Source organism: Heteronotia binoei, chromosome 18 (assembly GCF_032191835.1).
Source record: "Heteronotia binoei isolate CCM8104 ecotype False Entrance Well chromosome 18, APGP_CSIRO_Hbin_v1, whole genome shotgun sequence".
Classification (NCBI taxonomy): Eukaryota; Metazoa; Chordata; class Lepidosauria; order Squamata; family Gekkonidae; genus Heteronotia; species Heteronotia binoei.
This window is the reverse complement of record NC_083240.1, coordinates 12,513,787-12,535,085: the sequence shown is the minus strand read 5'-3', so window position 1 is coordinate 12,535,085 and position 21,299 is coordinate 12,513,787. Positions and strand designations below refer to the sequence as shown.

Below are 21,299 nucleotides of genomic sequence, written 5' to 3'. Positions count from 1 at the left end.
ACACAATGAAAGTCTGCTTTTAAAAATATATACTTCAACTCAAAGCTTTGCACAATTGAATGATGGGGGAAAAACTGCCTTAAATTCATCCAAGCTCTTTGAAAGTGAGAGACAGCTCCTGTCTGTGTACCAAATCACACCACAAAGGGAAAAAGGGGGAAAAAGGGGGGGGGGGGAAGAGTCCAGAAATCATAATCAGGAGGTTGTCTCAGCGTTCATAAACCACACGGCAAAATTAACAAGACTGAGAGACAATACCCACTTCTTGGGTTAAAGACAGGCTTTGTGAAACTGCCATGAGCCCTAACCTGTTGCTGAGCTCACAAAGGGTTACTCGCTCTCCTAAACCGTAAGCATAGAGGAGCCTCTGTTATACTTCACCCAGACTTCCTAACACTTGATATCCTGTCTGCTATTTCAATGCCCTTACTCAACTGTTTCAGACAGACATTACACAAACTGGCTGGCGAAAAGGGAGTTGGGAAACCAGAAGCAATCCGACTCCGTGACCTTATTCTTCTAACGCAACACACCCGCTGGGCTCTAGCGGAGGTTGGAAAACAAAACAGGTAAAGGGGGGGAAGGTAGGTGTGTCTCCCCCCCCCAATCCTCCTGTCCATGTGATGCCTCCTAAATCAAGGATTTATGCGATCTCCGAGTATTGTTTTCTTCAGTGGGCAGCTATCCCCGTTATTATTGCTTATTGATTTCTAATGCCTGCTTCTTATCGATCTGCCTCGAAGGCATGTCATGAAAAAGGTAACAAAATCTTTCTCGACAGATCTCAAGGGCAGTGGAGGGGGGAGTGATACAGACCCTCCCCTTTCAAAAAAAGGAAACCTAAGCCATAGCTACTGCTGCGGAATGTCTCTGAGACTCCTGGCACGATCAGATGGGCGTCTCTCTTGGCAAGGAGGACCAAAGCGGAGATTCCTATCTATCCACGTTGTCTCATCCCAACCCAACGCTGAGAATGGAGGAAAGGGCATCTGTCCACTAACTGGTTTCTCTAGCGCTGAGGGAATCCTTGCCAAGTTCTTGGTAATCACGGTTTTATGGGAATCGCGGGCGATGTGGCCTCATTCTGTGGCAGCTCTGCCTATCCCTCCTGACCGACACACCCTGCCCTCAGCTCCTGAACCACACAGGGAGGCCTTGCGAAAGCTGTCGAGCCAACATATAAGCATTCCTGCGGAAAACTCAGCTGCCACAAGTCTGGGTGACCAAGCGTTGGAGGTGTGGCATCCCGACATAGCTACTGGTGGGAAGAAAGAAGGGAAGCGTGCCCCAGTATCACTGGGGATGTTCCGGTCACAGGAAAAAGCCCAGAAAGCATGGGTGGACCATACAGCCTTCCCACTTGGAATCAGAGAGTTGGAAGGGGGCTCCGGGGTCATCTAGTCCAATCCCCTGCACAATGCAGGAAACTCCCCACACACATCCAATGATACCTGTTTCACACCCAGAAGATGGCAACCCCCCCCCCCAAAAAAAAAAAAAAACTCTCCAGGATCCCTGGCCAAACTGGCCTGGAGAAAAACTGCTAATACAGCCCGAAGCTCAGCAGTTTCAGTGAGAACTCTACATCCAGTTCATTCAGAATTTTACACACAGTTTGTCCTTTGATCCAGCAATCAAAGTGAAGTATTATTTTATCTCCGGGATGCCTACCCTGCTTCTCAGCTGAAGTAGCCTGCAATTATGCATAAGACAGATAGATAAAATCAGGATTACTACCCCACCCTCCCTTGTTCAGTATTTTCCGTGAAACACTGAAGGTGACAGAAAGGACAGCATGTTCCTCCAAAGCAACCCAGAGGTTGTCACTGGTGGGTTTTTCCTCTCTGTAACTGCCCGTCTTCCTGCAAACTGAAGATCTTTGTGTGGGCCGCTGCCCAGGGCAACAGAACAGAATGCAGAGATTTCTCTGCACACCAAAGGCAATTTTTACTCCTAATGCCTGAAAAGAGTTTATTGAAATACTTTAAAAAGTGGGGCTAAAGCAACTGCGGTGAAGTCTGCATAGGTTCAAGGCGATCTCCATACAGCGAAGCCCAATTATTATGGGCAACCTTATGTATGCAAGAGCGCTTTTGCTAACTGAAAGGCCAAATTGATTTCCATTCGGCAGGCTGCTCAGCCAAAATAAATTAGCTCCATCGATTGGTAAAGGAGACTCTAGAACCGATTCTGGATTGGAACAGTAATTGACGCTCGCTTCTCCAAGACTCTAATGCTTCCTGGGGCTTCAGAAGTGGAAATGGAGCCAAAGAAAGAGCACTGAATCAAGCCACAGGCAACTGAGCATGGAAAGCGCAAAAGGGGAGAGTCCCAGAAAAATGGGAATTGAGGCAACAATGGACACATGGTAGGACCAATACTCCCTCTAAACTGCGGAGTCTTGTGAGCAAAAATTCTACTTCATGAGCTACTGGCATTACAGTTGTGAGCGAGTGGATCTGACTACTGCATAAATCAGTTTGCTCTGGGGCTGTCCTGAGCTAAGACAAAATGTGTGAGCTAGAAGCTAAATAACTGTGAGCTATCTCACACTAACTCAGCTTAGAGGGAACACTGGATAGGGCAGCTCTCTTTTTATCTCATTCTTTCTCCAAGGAGCTCTGAGTGGCTTAGATAGAAGGTCCCTCTTGCTCACCGTTTTATCCCTGTGACAACTCTGTGAGATTGATTCAGCTGACAGGAAGTGACTGGCCTAACATCGCCCGTTGTGTGTTTTGAGCCCAGAAGGAATCTGCAACTAAAGTCCACTGAACTACACAATACACCACGCTTGGAAACAAAAAAGGTCACGCTGTAGCCAACCGATGGTGACACTGTGTGGCAAGAGACATTCAAGGGTGGTCTGCTATCTCCTGCCTCCAGGGCTTTTTTTGTAGCAGGAATTCCTTTGCATATTAGGCCACACCCCCTGATGTAGCCAATCCTCCAAGAGCTTACAGTAGATCCTCTAAGAAGAGCCCTGTAAGCTCTTGGAGGATCGGCTACATCAGGGGGTGTGGCCTAATATGCAAAGGAGTTCCTGCTACAAAAAAGCCTTGCCTGCCTCTGCGTAGCAGCCCTGGACTTCCTTGGGGCTTTCCCATCCAAGTACTGACCAGGGCTGACCTTGCTTAAGCTCTGGAGATCTGATGAGATTGGGCTAGCCTGGGCTACACAGATCAAGGTTCGTATTTCTTACAAGATCGGAAACGCAGAACTAGAACACGCATGCTCTATCTGCCTGCAGCCAGCCGGTTTCCACCGGAAGACTCCCGATGCACCCAACCAACATACACCAAAAGGTGCATGCGTTTATTTCACCTTTTTAAAATTCACAGCCCACGTTCCTCCCCAGAATTGGAACCCGAAGCATTTCAGAACATTGATCTCCATTCCTCCCCTTTCTCACAACAACGGCTCTGTGAGGTAGGCGAGGCTGAGAGGCTGTGATTGGTCCCATGAGCTTCCCCGGTAGAAGGGCGTCACCTGAAAAGATGCAGTGTTTAGAACTACTGTATGTGGTTTTGTGTGACTTGCTCAGCAGCTTGTGACACCCTTCCTCAGACACCGTGAACACAAGGCAAAAAAAACAAACAGAAAAACCTGAGAGACGACCTTGTCCTTTTGCCCATTTTTCAGGGAATCCAGAAGGCGCACGCCACATGCAGCTGCATGCCCACACCTCTTCCATAATGTATGCTGCAATTCCAGGGTTTGCAGCCCTGAGCGATTAGATGTGTGCTCCCGAAGGAGGCAGAGAGTCCCTTTCCCCTGCCGATTCCCTGGAATTTCCCGGCGGCTCTCTTGCAGCCACTCCAAAATGTAAAGAGGCCACAACAGTCTGGTGAGCTCACTCCAAAGGCAGCATTAGCTCAGCGGGAACAGGGCTCTCTTCTTTGATCTCGCTGCTCTACCTTTTGCCGGCTTGGGAGGGATGATGATTATTATGAAACAGAAAATAAGGGAAGCTCCGCTGGGTTCATTTGCATCACGTGACTCTCCGGAACACTCCTCCAGCCAGCCTCACAAGACACTGAGGCCTCAGGGAATTTCGGTGCGTGTGAGACAGAGAGCCAGACAGGAGCTTCCTTTTTCTCTCACTCCCCCCCCCCCACAAACCTCAGTAAAAGCACCACTTTCAACCAGTGTTCCCTCTAACCTGAGTTAGTGTGAGCTAGCTCACAGTTTTTTAGCCTCTGGCTCACAGATTTTTGTCTTAGCTCAGGAAAAATGCCCCAGAGCAAACTAATTTATGCAATAGCTCACAGCTTTAATGCCAGTAGCTCACAAAGTAGAATTTTTGCTCACAAGACTCCACAGCTCAGAGGGAGTATTGCTTCCAATGTGACTTCTTCTCCACCTGCTTATCAACAAAAACACCTAGAATGTCATATGCAAAAAGACATCACGGCTGCGACCGCACAGAGTGCACGCGTGTGCTCAAAAGCCGCTACCAACAGAATGCTTCCCATACAGACGTGTCATCTGTCTGTATAACACAGCATACTCATCAATGTTTTGTTTTATTTTATTATGATTTATTTAATTCATTCGCATCCCTGCCTCACTCCTCACCGGGGAGGGGGGGCAAAAGTGGCTCTTACCATTCTCCTCTCTTCCATTTTATCCTCACAACAAACCTCTGAGGTAGGCTAGGCTGAGAGTGTGTGACTGGCCCAAGGTCACCCAGAAAGCTTCCATGGCACAAGCGGGGATTCAAACAAGGGTCTCCCAGTTGCTAGTCTGACACTTTTAGCCACTACACCACGCTGCTGCTGGTGGAAAGTGCCAGGGCTTTTTCCCCCTGGAAAACGAGGTGATGGAACTCTCAAGAGGGAAATGAAGGAGAAACACACGGATGCCCCTCGTGAACTTGTAAACATTTCTTTTAAAAAATTGTTTCCACTAACAGGTTCCAGAACTCCATTCCACCGCATTCCCCCAGAAAAAAAGCCGTGGAAAGTGCCATCAATTCGCAGCTGATTTTCAAGGCAAGAGATGTTCAGAGGTGGTCTGCCATTGCCCGCCTCTGCGTCGCACTTTGGACTTCCTGGGTGGTCTCCCATCCAAACACCAACTCGGGCCAAGTTTGCTTCGCTTCCAAGAGGTGAGGAGATCGAGCCAGCCCGGGCCACGAAAGTCAGGGCCGATACTCATAGAGGAAGAACATAATGCGAGCAAAGCAGCCCTGATTTCAGCAGCTTTTGCTTTAAAAAAAAAATGCAGATCGTGTGAAATGCGAGGAGAGGACAGGCAAGGAGAACAGCCAATTAATCAGGGACGCTGGTCCCCATCGGTGACCCATATAAAATAACAGGCTTCCACTGCGGCCCCGGCCTACCAGCCAACAAGCAGTTTGTGGAGCCCATTTGGAGCACTCAGCAGTTCCGTCACCACGGCGACACGCTGGGCCGAAAGCAGACACCAGACAGACGGTGATGGGAACAGCGTGAGCTACGGTGGAGGGGGGGACATGAGGGGCTGGAAGAGACAAGAGGACAGGGGGAATGGCAGATAAAGGCCTTCCCCCCGCCAGGCCCCACAAGCCTCAGCCAGCTGGACCGCTCGGTCATCAGCAAGGAGTTTGTGGAGCTGACTGGTCCCAAAACTGTGAGGGAGAAAGAATTAACTGAAAGGAAAAGCTTTATTTTCACATGCGCAATTAAACAGGAACCTGTCAAATTCTAGGCTTTGTTATTTTGGTGCCTGGGCTTTGGGAAAAGGGGACGTGTTAAAGGAAGGTGAGAAAAGCTGAAGGTATAGTGGGGGGAGGAAGGGGGGGCAATGAAGAGAGAAGCGGAATAAAAACATAATTTGAGGCAAAAACTGACAAAGTCCAAAAGACAAAGTTAGAATTCAATACCGCCTTTAAGACCAACAAAGTTTTATTCAGGATATGAGCTTTTGTATACATGCACGCTTTGTCACATTGCTACCCAGCTGGATCTATCAAAGTCCAAAAGATGCAGGTACACCAAAGAAAGCAAATAAACAGAAATCCTAGAAGAACCACAACTGAGAAGACCCAAAAGGAGCCTAGAACTCACCCCCCACCCCCAATTGCAGAAGAATTACTTCAGGGCTTTTTTTATAGCAGGAACTCCTCTGCATATTAGGCCACACCCCTCTTTTGTAGCCACTCCTCCAAGAGCTTACAGGGCTGTTATTACAGGGCCTACTATAAGCTCTAGGAGGATTGGCTACATCAAGGGTGCGTGGCCTAATATGCAAAGGAGATCCTGCTACAAAAAAAGCCTTGGGGGGACTCAAAGCAGCTTAACATCTTTTCCATCACCTCCACTTTATCCTCCTTACAACCCTGTGACGTAGGTACAGCTGAGAGCGTGTGACTTGCCCAAGGTCACCCAGCAAACTTCCGTGCAGAGTGGGGATTCGAACCTGAGTCTCCTGGATCCTCGTCTGGCACTCTAACCACTACAGCACACTGGTTCTCCAAAGGGCCATTTGACCAGAAACACTGCAGTCCTGTGGCCTTAGACTGGAGTGAATCTGCATACTGTTGTGTTGTCGTCCGTATACCATGTGAACTGTGCCGCTGAAGCAGTCCAGGGGCCTTCTGTTTTGAACAGCTGCCAGCAAGTTACCTCCGGGACACTCAGTCCTGGAAGCACCAAGCAAGGCGGGAAAGCAACGGGACAGTTCCTGGAGACAGCTGCAATGACCCCTGCCAACTGGTGTGGATCATTCAGGCAGACCCTATTACAGTGGACTGGATCCCAACAGATCCATGCCACTAATGGTGGCACTCTGCAGGAGACATCCCCTGGCGGAAGAGGCCATCAGAGGAAAGCAACACCATCCACTCCTCGGAGACATGAGATCCAGAGTGTCTAGCACAATGCAAACCCTGTAACCAATGTATATTCTTCCCTTCTTTGGCCCCGTGCCCCTCCCCCATCTCTCTCCCATGGTCATCTTCCTCTCATGCTGAATTTTAGACTGTGAATTCCTTGAAGGGGACCTGTCCCGAAGCCGCTTATGTGGATGCAACAGCATGTTCTGCATTGCTTAGCATGTTACGTTATGTTCATATGACGTTTAACACTTATGCAGCTCCATTTCAGAATTGTGCAGTTCCTAGTCCTGCTACTTTGCTTATTAGGCTTATCATCGTTATGAATGCATAGCCCTGTGCTGTGTCATCCGCCCAGAGTCTCCGTGAGAATGGAGAAAAATGTAAATCATGTACATAAATAACTAATAAAATGGTACTAGAGGGGGGAAAAATACAGCTTGCTTAGATCAACCTCATATAACTTCTCTTGCTGGCTCCCAAAAAAGACACCGCCATTCACTTCAGCGGAGTACCACAACCCAACAGGCAGCCAATGGGTCCCTGAGTGCCCCACTGCAAAAAAGCTCCCTGTCCTTCTTTCCCACTGATTGCACAATCCACAGGGCCCCCTGCCCACATCCAACCGCCACCAATCCACTTTGTGTGGCTGCGACACTATCGTGCACGCCACGCAGGGAAAAGGACTAAAACTCAGCAGTTGCATGAGTGTTACAGATCACTGTCGGTTAAAACAAAACACACACACACACACACACACACACGCAAACCAAAAGGAGACAGAGACAGCAGTTAACCCGCAGAGTAAAATGCAGGCAGCCAGACGCATGATTGATTTTGTTTTGTTCCTTTATTTTTTTTGCATTTCCTCTCTAGGAGACCTCAAATTTATCCCAGTGTTATTTGCCTCTAGCCACTGTCTAGGAACCCTAGAGCCAGTTTTCACTCTCTGCATAATTATCTGCTAAGGTAGCATATGATATCCCGCTGGCGATGTCTGGTCGGAAAATATCAGGCGCACGCGCATACACCGAAAAAAAAAATGGAGAGCATTTACAGCTATTTTAGTCAGGATTTAAAGTACACGAGCTTTTCACAAGGTCTTCTTGGGAGTTCAACAGAAGCTCGCCTTGCCAAAAGTCAAAGCCTTGAAACTTAGCCCAGTTCTGCCCTGGAACAAAGGTAAACTGAGCCGACATGGGTCTACCCCGCTCCGTTCCCAACACAAACAATTGTGCACATCCCCTGACCTCCTTCTTGTCCCAGCTCCCTCAAAATGGCTCTGGAAACAAAAATCAAAGCTGCCTGTTTCAGTCTGACAGGGAACGGCCTCTTAACTTTGGGAGATGGATTGACTGACAGATGCCTTTTCCTTAAATCGCAGCCGGAAAGGCAGCAGGAACCCATGAAAACTCTTCACCCACTGACGCCGATTTCAAAGCTTGAGTCTGTGCCCTTTCACCAACCTAGATTTCTCTGTCCTGTCGGAGGTATAATGCAAAATCAAAAGGGCCCCATAAATTACAGAAATGGAATAGATTGGTGAGCCAATCCACAGGAAGAAGCCAAAGGCAATGCTTATAGCACTATTAGGGTCAACTAGGACTTAAATGAAGATGCTTGGATTTTATCAAGCAATCACTGGACACTACACAATATTCCACCAGAACTCTCAAGGACTGGGACACTGAAAGATTTCTCATTTGTGCTGTCCAAGATGGGAAAAGATTACAACTTCTCCTACATACCCTCCCCACCCAACCGCCCAGGACACCCAACTGCATCCTCCATTTTCACAGCCCCTCCTCTCCCCATTCATAGGTATAAAGGCAACCCCACACCATCACATTTAGTGCATGATTAGCCAAAGAGACAAGTCATTAAGCAGGCAACCCCCTCCAACTATGCAAGATAATGTGCCTCTTTAGAGTCCAGTGCAGCTACAATGGCCCTGACACTGAAGGGATTGGGGGAAGGAGGTTGAGTTGAAATGGAGGAAAAACAATTGGATAGGAGTGGAAGGAAGGAGAGCTGATTTAACTGGTCTTGCAAAGGCTCGCTTGTTTCTTTGGGTGGTACATTCAGTCTCTGCTCCTTTCCTAAAAGGAAAAGGAAGTTGAACGTACTGGTATGCTCGGGATGCATCTGTATGTGAGCACACTTTCTTCCAAAATGGGTGTGTGCCAATTTAACGAGAGACATTAACCTTTCCCAAGGATTCTAACTTGGACGCCCTACAAATTTCCCAGGACCGAGGGATTTGGTGCAAAGGAGTTAAATTTCAATTTTTCTGGTTTGCCTCCTCTAGGATTTTTGTTTTCCAAGAGGAGGAATGGGGGGGAGAGTGGTATTAATTCCCCACACACAGTCAATTTTACACCCACCAGCCAAGTCCTACATCCTGGCATGTCCAACCGGGGACACATTTCTCAAGAGGTACGCGGCATTCCTGCCCCGCTTGACCAGGAGTGGTGCCAAAGCAAAACTTCCCTCCCTTCGCACCCAGCCGCCAGCCCTGGGGATTCTGGGAAGGAATGCCGCAGCAAGATAAAGGCTCACTTGTATCAATGTACTTTTCAAGCTGTCTGCTTGGGCAGACGCCACAATAGCCAGGCGGACTCTGGAAAAGGCTGTTGCAACTCGTCCAGGACTCAGTGATTTCCAGAGTGAATGCATAACCCAATACACAAAAAGTTTGGGAAGCTTTAAATCCAGATAGCACCCAACACCAAAAAGGCACAAGCTACTCTGCACACATATTAGACACTGATGTATTTGGAAATATAATGAATTACAAGTCTGGAATATGTGTGTGTCTTTTTATATGGCTGTCCCTATAACTTTTTGAGGTTTTATTCCCCCCCTCCCTGTATCTATGCAATTTCAGAGATATAAACTCACAAGAGGAGCCTAAAATGTCCTACAAATTAACATGCTCAGATCTGCATGGATTTCCTTTTCCCCTTGCTGGAAGGGGGGGGGGGGGAGAAGGTTATTTTCTTGTTATCCTAAATTCAATATGCCTTGTACTATGACCAAACTTTACCAAGCCAAAAAATACAATAAAAATCAGAGGGCACAAACGCTTCCCCTCACTACTACAGCTGTGTATTTAAATATTTGCATAAAATAAAGAGGAAAACTATTCAAGAACAAGAATAGGCAATTAAAGCTCACAGGCAGGAAAGTGAAATGACCAGTCTGCTACCAGACCTCTATTTAAAAAGCAAGTTATTACAATAACAGATTTTACTAAACCAATTTGGCTGGCGTAGGCAAATTTGGGGACCGAACCTTGTAGCGGTCAAGATATTCCTGAACAGCAAAGACTAAAGGACTTCCTTCCAAAGAAAGAGCCTGTATTGAGGGGAAAAGAGCCACATTCTGTCTGGTGCTTTGCCTGAACACCTCTGTTAAGCCCCACGCTTGGTGGTCGACATGCTTAGGGGTCACACTGCGCCCAGCTTACAACAACATGAGTCTCTGGGGTGGTACAGTCCATTGTCCAGGGGGAGGAGAGGAATTTTGCAAGCTTTCGAGCCACACACTGACACAAGAATCCTGCCAGAAGAAGCACTCTGTGCAGCTCCAAAGCCTGCCATCTTTCCCCACAGTTGTTTTCAGAACAATTGTTCAGCACCAGAACAATATGGCCCATAGGACATCCGAAGGGAGCAAAAGGGCTTGAAGCTGTAGTTTTAGTTTTTGGGCCTCACCATTCAGATGCATAGTTTTTAAGGAAAAGTCAAATCATGTGCCCCTGGGGTAGCCAGGTCGGTCTGCAGCAGTAGAGCTAGATTCCAGTAAAGGAGTACCTGAGCAATGAGCAAGATTTTCAGAGCGTGAGTTTTCAAGAGTCAGATACAAATAGGAACTGTGACCCCTGATCCCTTCTATCCCACCTTCTGGCGGGGGTACAAGGAACCTCCGTGCCTCCTAATCTTTCCTGAGCTCATACTCCGAAAATCTGCTTGGATCTCAAAGCCACTGGAACCAAAACAGCTTGCGGTGTGCATTAACAGGATCAAAGCTCCTAACACGTCCCTTCCTGGAAATCAGCGCTTCAGCTATCATAGGGCAGAGAAGCACAGCAGCAATTCAGCCTCCCCCCTCACCGCCCCGATCAGCCGGCAGGCACAGAAAACACAGAGGCGGAAGGGACCCTCAAGGGTCATCTAGTCCAACCCCCTTTTGCACCAAGCCGGCAATTCACAGCTTCCGCGCCACTCCCCCCAGTGAGCCCCTGCTCTACGTCCAGCCGAGCCACACACACGCGTCCACGCACTCCCACGTGCTGCCAAACTCACCCTGGGCGCTTTCCGCTTGTAGCGGTGGCCGTAGTCGAACTTCTCCTTGACCTCGTCGAGGCACTGACCCAGGCGGGCTTTCTCCTCCTTGCCCGTGTAATCCTGGCTGAGGAGGATGTAGGCCCTCCAGTTGGCCGAGTCGAAGCCCCAGTGGCAAGTCCGGTTCTCCAGGGACTTGTGCGAGTGGATGACGAACTTGTGCGGCGGGTACATGAGGCGGCAGTCCAGGCACTGGATGCAGGCGGCGGCGGGGCTGCTGTAGAGCTCGGGCACCAGCAGGCCTTTGCACTTGCCGAAGCACTCGTGGTACACCTTGAAGCTCTTCTCGGTCAGCTCGAGCTCCAGCGCGGCGGCGGCGGAGGCGGTGGCGGCGGCGAGGGCGAACTCCTTCTTGCAGCGCGGCGGGTAGGCGCCGCCGTAGAGCAGGGCGTTGCAGAGCCGCTCGGCGTCGGTCTTGGTGATGAGGCCGCAGGAGGGCGCCGAGAAGGGCAGGATGCCCATGACTTTGAGGATCTCCAGCTGGTCGGCCGTGCAGCGCGAGCAGTAGATGTGCAGCTCGTCGCACACGGCGTTGATCTGCTGCAGCGAGAAGTCGCGCAGCACCGAGTTGAGGATCTGCGGCAGGCAGAGGCGCTTCTCGCCGCCCACCACGAAGCACGAGATGGTCTCGCCCTCCAGCACCGTCTCGCAGCGCTCGGTCGAGCGGTCGGAGGGCATGAAGAAGGGGCCCGGCACGACGGGCGGCGGAGGCTGGATGGGCGGCAGGTGGAGCACCGCCTCGGCTGCCTCCTTGGCGCCGGCGGGGTCGCGCTTGTTGTACATCTCCTGCGCCCAGCGGGCCGAGAAGGCGGCCGGGCCGCCCAGCGAACTCATGGAGCTCAGGTGGAACTGCTCCAGCGTCTTCTGCAAGCCGGGATGGGGCTGGAAGCTGCTGCGGCTGACCGTCTCCATCGTCGGGGCAGCTCTCCTCGCCCGGGGATCGGGGCCGGGCGGTTTAGGGCTGGCTCGGGGCTCTCGCAGGGGCCCCCCTTCCAAAAAAAAGTCCCGCGTAATCAGGCTCCGCGCAAAGCCTTCCAAACGGCGGTGCCTTTTGCGCAAAAAAGAAAATTGCAGCCGTCCCACTAAAAGCGGAAGAAAGCAACTCCCCCCATCCAAAAACCCCCCAATCGGAACAACAACAAGCTCTTCTTGTTTAAGTCTCCTTGCGGCTGTTCCCAGCCGAAGGGCGCCGCCGGTCCGCCCGGGAGCCCAGCCGCGATCCAGAAAGAACCTTCATCAAAGTTTGTTTGGGCAGCGGCAGCGGCGCCCCGAAAGGAAAAGGAAACCAAACGAAACCCACCCGCCCCCGCTGGCTTTCTCCGCAAGCCGAGCCTGCCCTCCCACCCCCTGCCGAGACCCCCACGCCCGCCGCCCCCACGCAACCCCCCTGTCCAAAAAAAGCCCCCCAAAAGCCACCCCTCCGCGATCTGGGAGCGCCGCGCCGAGAAGGAAGCGGCCGAGTCAGCAGCTGCGGCGTCCCCGGCGGGTGCGAGCCGTCCCGGGCGAGGCGGGCGTCTGGGGAGCCGCCTCCTGTCTGTCCATGTCCACCCCGAGAGGGAGGGAGGGAGGGAAGGAAGGCGGGCGAGGAAGCTCGCAAGGGCGCTCGGCTCGTGGGGCGAGGGAGGCAAAGAGAGAAGCCCGGGAGTGCGCGGGCCAAGCGGAGGGCTCTCCGGCGTTGCAAGCGGGGCTGCTGCTGCTTCTTCGCGCGGCGCTTCTGGGCTGCCTTACGCCGCTTTCAGCTGCCGGGGCTGCAGGCGCGCCGAACTCGCATCCTCCCCGCGCCGCTCTCCAGCCCAGACTGAGGGTGGTTCGGGGCTGAGCTAATGCTGGCTGGCTGGCTGGCTGGCTGGGCGAGCGCCGCCGCCGCTGCTGCTCCTCCTCCTCTCGCTCTCCCCCTTCCTCTCTCTCTCGCTCTCGCTCTGTTTGTTGGTGCGTCTGCCTCAGCTCTTGAAGCCCAGCCAAGAATGTGACCAACTCCCCAGGCTCGGCTCTTCCAGGAACGGGCGCCGCCTCCCCCCGCTCCTCCGAGCAGCCCTGCTGCAAAAGGCAAGCGAGGGAGCCGCGCGCAGGAAAGGGGAGGCAGGCCCGGGCGGCGCTTAAAGTGCTGGGTTCACAGGCCTGCGAGGCAGAGGGGAAAGGCGCGCGGGCGGGAGGGCGAGACGAGGTGGCCCTGCGCGCGCTCTCTCCCCACTGGCGGGGATTTTTAAAAGGATTTCTTGTTGTTGTTGCTTTGCAATGCAAAGGTGCGTCTCTTCGGCTGCAGGTGGGCACACGCGCGCAATTAGGGTTTGTCGGCCTCGGCCTGGGGAGGTCCCGGAATTAGAGCCGATCTCCGGTGGGGGCAAAGATTAGTTCTCCAAAGGGCTGCTTTGGAGTCGTGAACGTACGCTTCCCTTCTCAAACGCCACCCACGAAATGGCCGGGTATTTCGTGACCTGGGGTTGGCAACCCTAAGCTGCACAAGCATGCGTGTTGCTCTTGGGGTGTGAGCATCATAGCAAAAAAAAAAGTTATTAAATGTGCCGTTCTTTCAATCTGACAGTCTTCTAGAGCAGGAGAAAGTTAGAGTTCAGGCGCACCTTTAATTTATTCTATTGCATTTATATCCCGCACTCCCTGCCGAAGCAGGCTCAGGTGTTCATGGTATTCAAGGTATAAACTTTTGTGTGCACCCCAATGGTGCATTTTGGATTTTTCTGGAATGTACTGTTTGCAAACCTCCACAGATAAGTATCCGAATACAGAGATGATGTTAATTATAAATTACTTACACATGTGCAAATGACAATCAGAAGGTGCTATTGGAATAATAATTTAATTCTGAAATTATTAACATCTCCATGTGTTCAGACATAGACAGAAGCCCTATTTCAACTCCACTGGCAACCTTTCCAACTCCTTCCATAGCTTTAAACGTTGTTGGACTAGGATCCAGGAAATGCAGGTTCGAATTCTAACTCTGCCATGGCGGCTTACGGGCAAGTCACACACTCCCAGCCTCACCTACCTCACAAGGTTGTTGTGAAGATGAAATGGAGGACAGGAGAAAAATATAAACCACTTTTGGTCACCATTGGGGAGAAAGGCAGGCATAAATGAATTAAATAAGAAAATAACATTATCAAGGCCTCGGCCTCTGTGCCCTGTTGTTAGCCATCCAGAGGAGCTGGTTGGCCACTGTGTGAGACAGGATTCTGGACTAGATGGACCACTGGCCTGACCCAGCAGGGCTCTTCTGATGTTCTTAAGAAGGCCTCAGCCTCTCTGCCCTGTTGTCCATCCAGAGGAACTGGTTGGCCACTGTGTGAGATGAGGCTGGACAAGATGGACCTCTGGTCTGATGCAGCAGGACTCTTCTGATGTTCTTATGAAGGCCTCAGCCTCTCTGCCCTGTTGTCCATCCAGAGGAACTGGTTGGCCACTGTGTGAGATGAGGCTGGACAAGATGGACCTCTGGTCTGATGCAGCAGGACTCTTCTGATGTTCTTATGAAGGCCTCAGCCTCTGTGTCCTATTGTTGGCCATCCAGAGCAAGGGTGTCAAGTTCATTTGTTACAAGGGCCAGATCTGACATAAATGACACCTTGTCAGGCCCGGCCGTGTGTGTCATAAAATGTAATCTCAGGTAGCAGAGATATAAACTTTATAAAGGACACAAACAAAAGACTTTTAAAAACTCTTAAAGTTAAACATGATTAAAACATTAGCACTTGTGGGTCTTTGTACCTCTCCCATGGGATCCAGGGAATTGGGCAAAGGAAGCTCTGGCTCTTTCCTTCCTTCCCCAGGGGACCAAGTGTGGGAGCAGCATCAGCCAATTGAAGGAAGAGAGGCGCAGCTCTGCTGTGTGATTGAGAGAGCCTGGCAAAGCAAGCTATCCCTCCCACCATTCCTCCCCAAGGGAGGAGCCTCAGCAAATGGAGAAAATAGAGGCTGTAGCTTCTGTGCGATTGAGCAAGCCAGGCAAAGCAGGCTGTTATGCAGAAGGAAGCAGAGAGGGAGAAGGATGCAGATGACAGCCAGTTGGTCGGGAGCCTGATAGGAGCCCTCTGGGGGCCTAATTTGGCCCCCAGGCCACATGTTTGACACACCCACATGTTTGACACTAATTTGGCCCCCAGGCCACATGTTTGACACCCCTGGTCCAGAGGAACTTGTTGACCACTGTGTGAGACAGGATGCTGGATAAGATGGACCAGCAGGCCTCTTATGTTCCTATCAAAACAACACTCAGGCAATTCTGATGGCACCGTATCACATATGTGCACATATAAGATATGGCTGGCATAACACACAACATATTCAGCCATCCACAGACACTAAACATGTAGACAAACAACACAGACGCATAGTATATCCATATGGACACACAAATGAAAAGAGAGGAATGCGGCTGCACACAAAATACACATAACCTGCACAACAATAATGCACCACAACACATCACAGACCGCGTCAGCGCACATGGCACAGGCTGTCAAAGTGTCTTGAGTGGCACAATGCTTATTTACAATGCAAATACGTAAACAATAACTCTGGTCAAATGGGCCGCCCTGTGGTAGCAACATTTCAAAAAATTAATACAAGCGGGTGTGCATAAATGTAAACATTTGGAATGCAAACCTAGTGGGGCGAATCCTGCCACTGCACTCACCCAAGCTGGAAATCTTCCTCTAGCCTAAGGATACTTCCTCTAATGGAGAGCCACTTATGTTGGAGGAAGTTTCATTGTAGGAAGGACGGATTCACATGCCACACTAAGCAGAGGACACCAGGTTATTTTCCCCCATGCCCATAAAGGATGCAAGCATAGTTCAAAGTATGCACAAAGTCCAAGCGCTCTGCTCACAACCTGAGTTCAATCCCGGCGGAAGCTGGGTTCAGGTAGCCGGCTCAAGGTTAGCCTTCCATCCTCCTGAGGTCTGGGAAATGAGTGCTCAGCTTGTTTGGGGGGTGGGGAGTGTAGATGACTAGGGAAGGCAATGGCAAACCACCCTATAAAATGTTTGTAATGAAAACATTGTGACGCAACATCACCCCAGAGTCGGAAACGACTGGTGCTTGCACAGGGGATGACCTTTACCTTTTCAAAACCAGAAAGGTAGTTTGGCTTTAGTGGAGGATGAGGTGATACATACTGCATATTGGATTGACCTTCCACTTCCGAGAAGAAAAACATATCATGCTACAGTGGTTGCAGTTATTTCTTTTTGTCCCATGCTCTCTAATTTTTAAAAATCATTCCTTCTGTTTTAACGTTATGCGGATGACGGTTTGAAAGGAGGGGGGCTGTAGGAGGAGGAGAGTGAAATATTCCAAAGTGGCATAGCGATAAAGCATTAAGGCTGCTGAACCAGAGACTGAGCTAAGAAAATACAATTCAAAACCTGAAAGGTATTAATGAGCTGCAAAAGATATTTCTCGCTGTGTGTGAGATGCACTTCTTCGACCACACTCATAGCAAAGAGGGCCCCCTGCTGGTGTGGATCTCAAACTGTGCCTTTGCAACTTCTACTCCCCCACACTGCAACTTGTGAATGAACCTGCTGCTTCTGGCCTTTTCTTCCCCTTTCCTATCTGAGAAACCCAAATCCACCAATCGAGAAACCATTTTAAAACATTTTTGGAAGGCATGACCACTTTATTAGTGGCAGCTATCCATCCCGTTTGGTATTGTCTAACAGCAGATCTCTAATACAAATCTGGACCCAGTGGCATCTTTAAGATCAAAAAAGTTTATTCAAGGTCATAGAATCATAGAGTTGGAAGGGACCTCCAGGGTCATCTAGTCCAACCCCCTGCACAATGCAGGAAACTCACAAATACCTCCCCCCGCAAATTCACAGAATCCGCATTGCTATCAGATGGCTGTCCAGCCTCTGTTTAAAAACCTCCAAGGAAGGAGAGCCCACCACCTCCTGAGGAAGCCTGTTCCACTGAGGAATCGCTCTAACGGTCAGGAAGTTCTTCCTACTGTTGAGCCAGAAACTCTTTTGACTTAATTTCAACCCAATGGTTCTGGTCCTACCTTCTGGGGCCACAGAAAACAATTCCACACCATCCTCTATATGACAACCCTTCAAATACTTGAAGATGGTGATCGTATCACCTCTCAGCTGCCTCCTCTCCAGGTATGAGCTTTTCTGTGCACACACACATGTCTTCAGAGACATTGAAATGGAAATTAGAGTTCAAACCAACAGGGCTGCCCACCTGGATCTGACTTCAGGTTCTCAGGCAGGGAAATGTCTTTTCCCAGTACCTGCTCTCTGGGATTCTTTAACTGGATATGGCAGGGATTGAACTTCTGTGCAAAGGGGACTTGTTCACCGCCCCTCTCCTTATAAAATCATATAATTGCCTTATGCTGAAACGAACCGTCCATCCTGCCCTGTACATCTACTCCGATAGATAGCAGTTCTCCAGGGTCTCAAGTAATATTATGCTACCTTTATTTACTTCATTTATACCTTTGCCTTCCGCCTCAAAGTGGCTTATGTCGTTCACTTTTCCATTTTATTTTCACAGCAACCCTGTTAGGGAAGTTAGGCAGAGTGTGTGACTGGCCCAAGGGCCACCCAGCATGCTTCCATGGCAGATTCAAACCTGAGTCTCCCAGAACCTGGTGCAGCCACTGCACCACATGGGCTCTCCCTTGCCAGTAGAAGTCGGGGATGGGCCTTTCCTCTGGCAACAGGCGTGTTCCACTGAGGAGCCACGGCTCACTGGATTATATAAAATTTATTTTATACTTTTTGACCGTGCATTGCATTTTCAGGGATTTATTTATTTCTATCTGGCTTTTCTTCCCAGTCGGGACTCAAAGCAGCTTAGAATGCCATTCTCTCACAACAACGTCCCTGTGAGGGAAGACAGACTGAGAGTCTGTGAGAATCCCTAACTCACCAAGTAAGAATCCATGGCAAAGTGGAGATTCGAACCCAGGTCACTCAGGGTCCTTGTCTACCACCCTGTTCACTACACCAGACCTGTGCTTGTTCTAACCCTTTCCCATGGGTCCTTGAACCCCCATTCTTATCATGTCCCCATCACATGAACACACATGAAGGTGCCTTCTGCTGAATCAGGCCCCAGGGGGTCTGTCCATCAAGGTCAGCATTGTCTACTCAGACTGGCAGCAGCTCTTTGGGGGGTTTCAGGCAGAGGGCTTTCATGTCACCTACCACCTGATCCTTTTAACTGGAGACGCCAGGGATCGAACCAGGGGCCTTCTGCATGCCAAGCAGACACTCTGCCATTGAGCCATGACCCCTTCCCTATGAAGAAGAAGATGATGATATTGGATTTATGTCCCGCCCTCCACTCCGAAGAGTCTCAGAGCAGTTCACAATCTCCTTTACCTTCCTCCCCCACAACAGACACCCTGTGAGGTAGATGAAGATATTGGATTTATATCCCGCCCTCCACTCCGAAGAGTCTCAGAGCGGCTCACAATCTCCTTTACCTTCCTCCCCCCACAACAGACACCCTGTGAGGTAGATGAAGATACTGGATTTATATCCCGCCCTCCACTCCAAAGAGTCTCAGAGCGGCTCACAATCTCCGTTACCTTCCTCCCCCACAACAGACACCCTGTGAGATAGATGAAGATATTGGATTTATATCCCGCCCTCCACTCCGAAGAGTCTGAGAGCGGCTCACAATCTCCTTTACCTTCCTCCCCCCACAACAGACACCCTGTGAGGTAGATGAAGATACTGGATTTATATCCCGCCCTCCACTCCAAAGAGTCTCAGAGCGGCTCACAATCTCCTTTACCTTCCTCCCCCACAACAGACACCCTGTGAGGTAGATGAAGATATTGGATTTATATCCCGCCCTCCACTCCGAAGAGTCTCAGAGCGGCTCACAATCTCCTTTACCTTCCTCCCCCCACAACAGACACCCTGTGAGGTAGATGAAGATACTGGATTTATATCCCGCCCTCCACTCCGAAGAGTCTCAGAGCGGCTCACAATCTCCTTTACCTTCCTCCCCCCACAACAGACACCCTGTGAGGTAGATGAAGATACTGGATTTATATCCCGCCCTCCACTCCAAAGAGTCTCAGAGCGGCTCACAATCTCCTTTACCTTCCTCCCCCCACAACAGACACCCTGTGAGGTAGATGAAGATACTGGATTTATATCCCGCCCTCCACTCCGAAGAGTCTCAGAGCGGCTCACAGTCTCCTTTGCCTTCCTCCCCCACAACAGACACCCTGTGAGGTAGGTGGGGCTGGAGAGGGCTCTCACAGCAGCTGCCCTTTCAAGGACAACCTCTGCCAGAGCTATGGCTGACCCAAGGCCATGCTAGCAGGTGCAAGCAAAGGAGTGGGGAATCAAACCCGGTTCTCCCAGATAAGAGTCCGCACACTTAACCACTACACCAAACTATGCTAATGAACGCATGAACCTGCCTTATACAGAGTTACACTGATTTATCAAAGTCAGTAATATCTATTCAGGCAGTGGCTGTCTAGGGTCTTACCTGGGCCATTAACTGGAGATGTCGGGGATTCAACCTGCATGCTCTGCCACTGAGCCATGATCCTGCCCTTTTGCTAATGAACACATGCGCCTGCCTTATACAGAGACAGACCACTGATTTATCAAGGTCAATAATATCTATTCAGACAGGCAGTGGCTGTCCAGGGTCTTACCCAGGCCTGGATCTATATGTTTTTTGAGGGGGGGCGAAATTAAAAAATGATACCCCCTTATGGGTCCATTCTATCTTATGGGCCCATAGAACAGAATGGACTCCATACCCAATTTGGCGTCCCCTCTGGCAGCGCCCCCTCTGCTCCCCCCTAGACCCGGCCCTGGTCTTACCTAGTCCATTAGCTGGAGATGCCGGGGATTGAACCTGGGACCTCCTGCATGCCAAGTAGATGCTCTGCCACTGAGCCACGGCTCCCAACCTTTTTGAGCCTATGGACCCCTTTGGAATTCTGACACAGGGTGGTGGGCGTAAACCACAAAATGGCTGCTGGAGGAGGTGGAGCCACACACAGAGGAAGCCTAAGCGCAGGGAAGAAGAGGAGCTTTTAAAAAAAATACACAGGGAAAGAGGAATGAGAGATAATAAAGCAAACAAGAGGTGGCAGCTGCAACGGAATCGATTTTATATGACTCTGCATAGCTGATCAGATCCTCACAGGCCAATCAGAACCCCTGCTGAGGAAGAGTCCCACCCACTTTCTAAAAACACTTGGTGGGCACCAGGGCTTTTTTTTTGTAGAAGAAGCCCAGCAAGAACTCATTTGCATATTAAGCTACACACCCTGACACCCCCATTGTTTCACACAGGTCTTTTTTGTAGGAAAAAGCCCAGCAGGAATGTATTTGCATCTTAGGCCACACCTCCTGACACCAAGCCAGACAGAACTGCGTTCCTGTGCATTCCCGCTCAAGAAAAGCCCTGATGGGCACCAAAAAGGGTACCAGCGGGTGTCGTGGCATCCCTTGCTAGAAGAGGCAGAAGGGACATGAAAGGGTACTTGGAGAATCTCCTGATGGGCAGTTTGCAAAAGCCTCTGCATTGAGCAGATCTCCACTCTGGAATGGGGAGGGGGAAACAGAAATGCATTTTCATAATTTCAACTCCATTTTGATCACCTGACATTGCAACCAGAACACAGTTTAACTACCCAGCCCTCCAGAAGTTGGTGCTTCTCATAGAAGGAATTTATCTCAAGGGTCACCCATTGTGAAAGATAGTGGTTGGGCCCGAATTTAGAAGGGGAGGGGAAAAAAACCACATTTATTTTGCAAGACCCCTATCAATGTCAGACTGCTCCTCTGAATCCCCAAGAGTTATCCTGAAGTCCCCCAGGCAGGTTTGAAAGGGCACTGAGAAAGAGGGGGTCTCTAAGCGCTCCGCTGCAGAGTAATCGCTGTTAGAAATATTTAGAGGCTTGTAACCAGGAGGCCACAGGGCATTTCATGCGCAGTAAAAATGCATCCATACCTCTGAGAATCCTAACTGGGTCAGGGTTCTCTTAAACATGTAAAGGGGTAGATTGTCTGTATCCTGTGTGGATGTAGGGAGGAGGAGGAGGAGGTGATCATATTTATATTCCTCCCTTCACTCAGAGTGGTTTGCAATCTTCTTTCTTTTCCTCTCCCCACAACAGT

General features: G+C 50.2%; 1 protein-coding gene across 1 annotated transcript in view; it reads right to left on the bottom strand.

Moving 5' to 3' along the window:
* SKI (SKI proto-oncogene) overlaps positions 1-12,105 on the bottom strand; it is a 193,777-nt gene extending 181,672 nt beyond the window's left edge. Inside the window, exon 1 of the mRNA XM_060259676.1 lies at positions 11,122-12,105. Within this exon, the coding sequence (XP_060115659.1) occupies positions 11,122-12,072 (951 nt within the window). The 5' untranslated portion in view covers positions 12,073-12,105. The remainder of the gene's footprint in view (positions 1-11,121) is intronic.
* Positions 12,106-21,299: the final 9,194 nt, after the last annotated feature.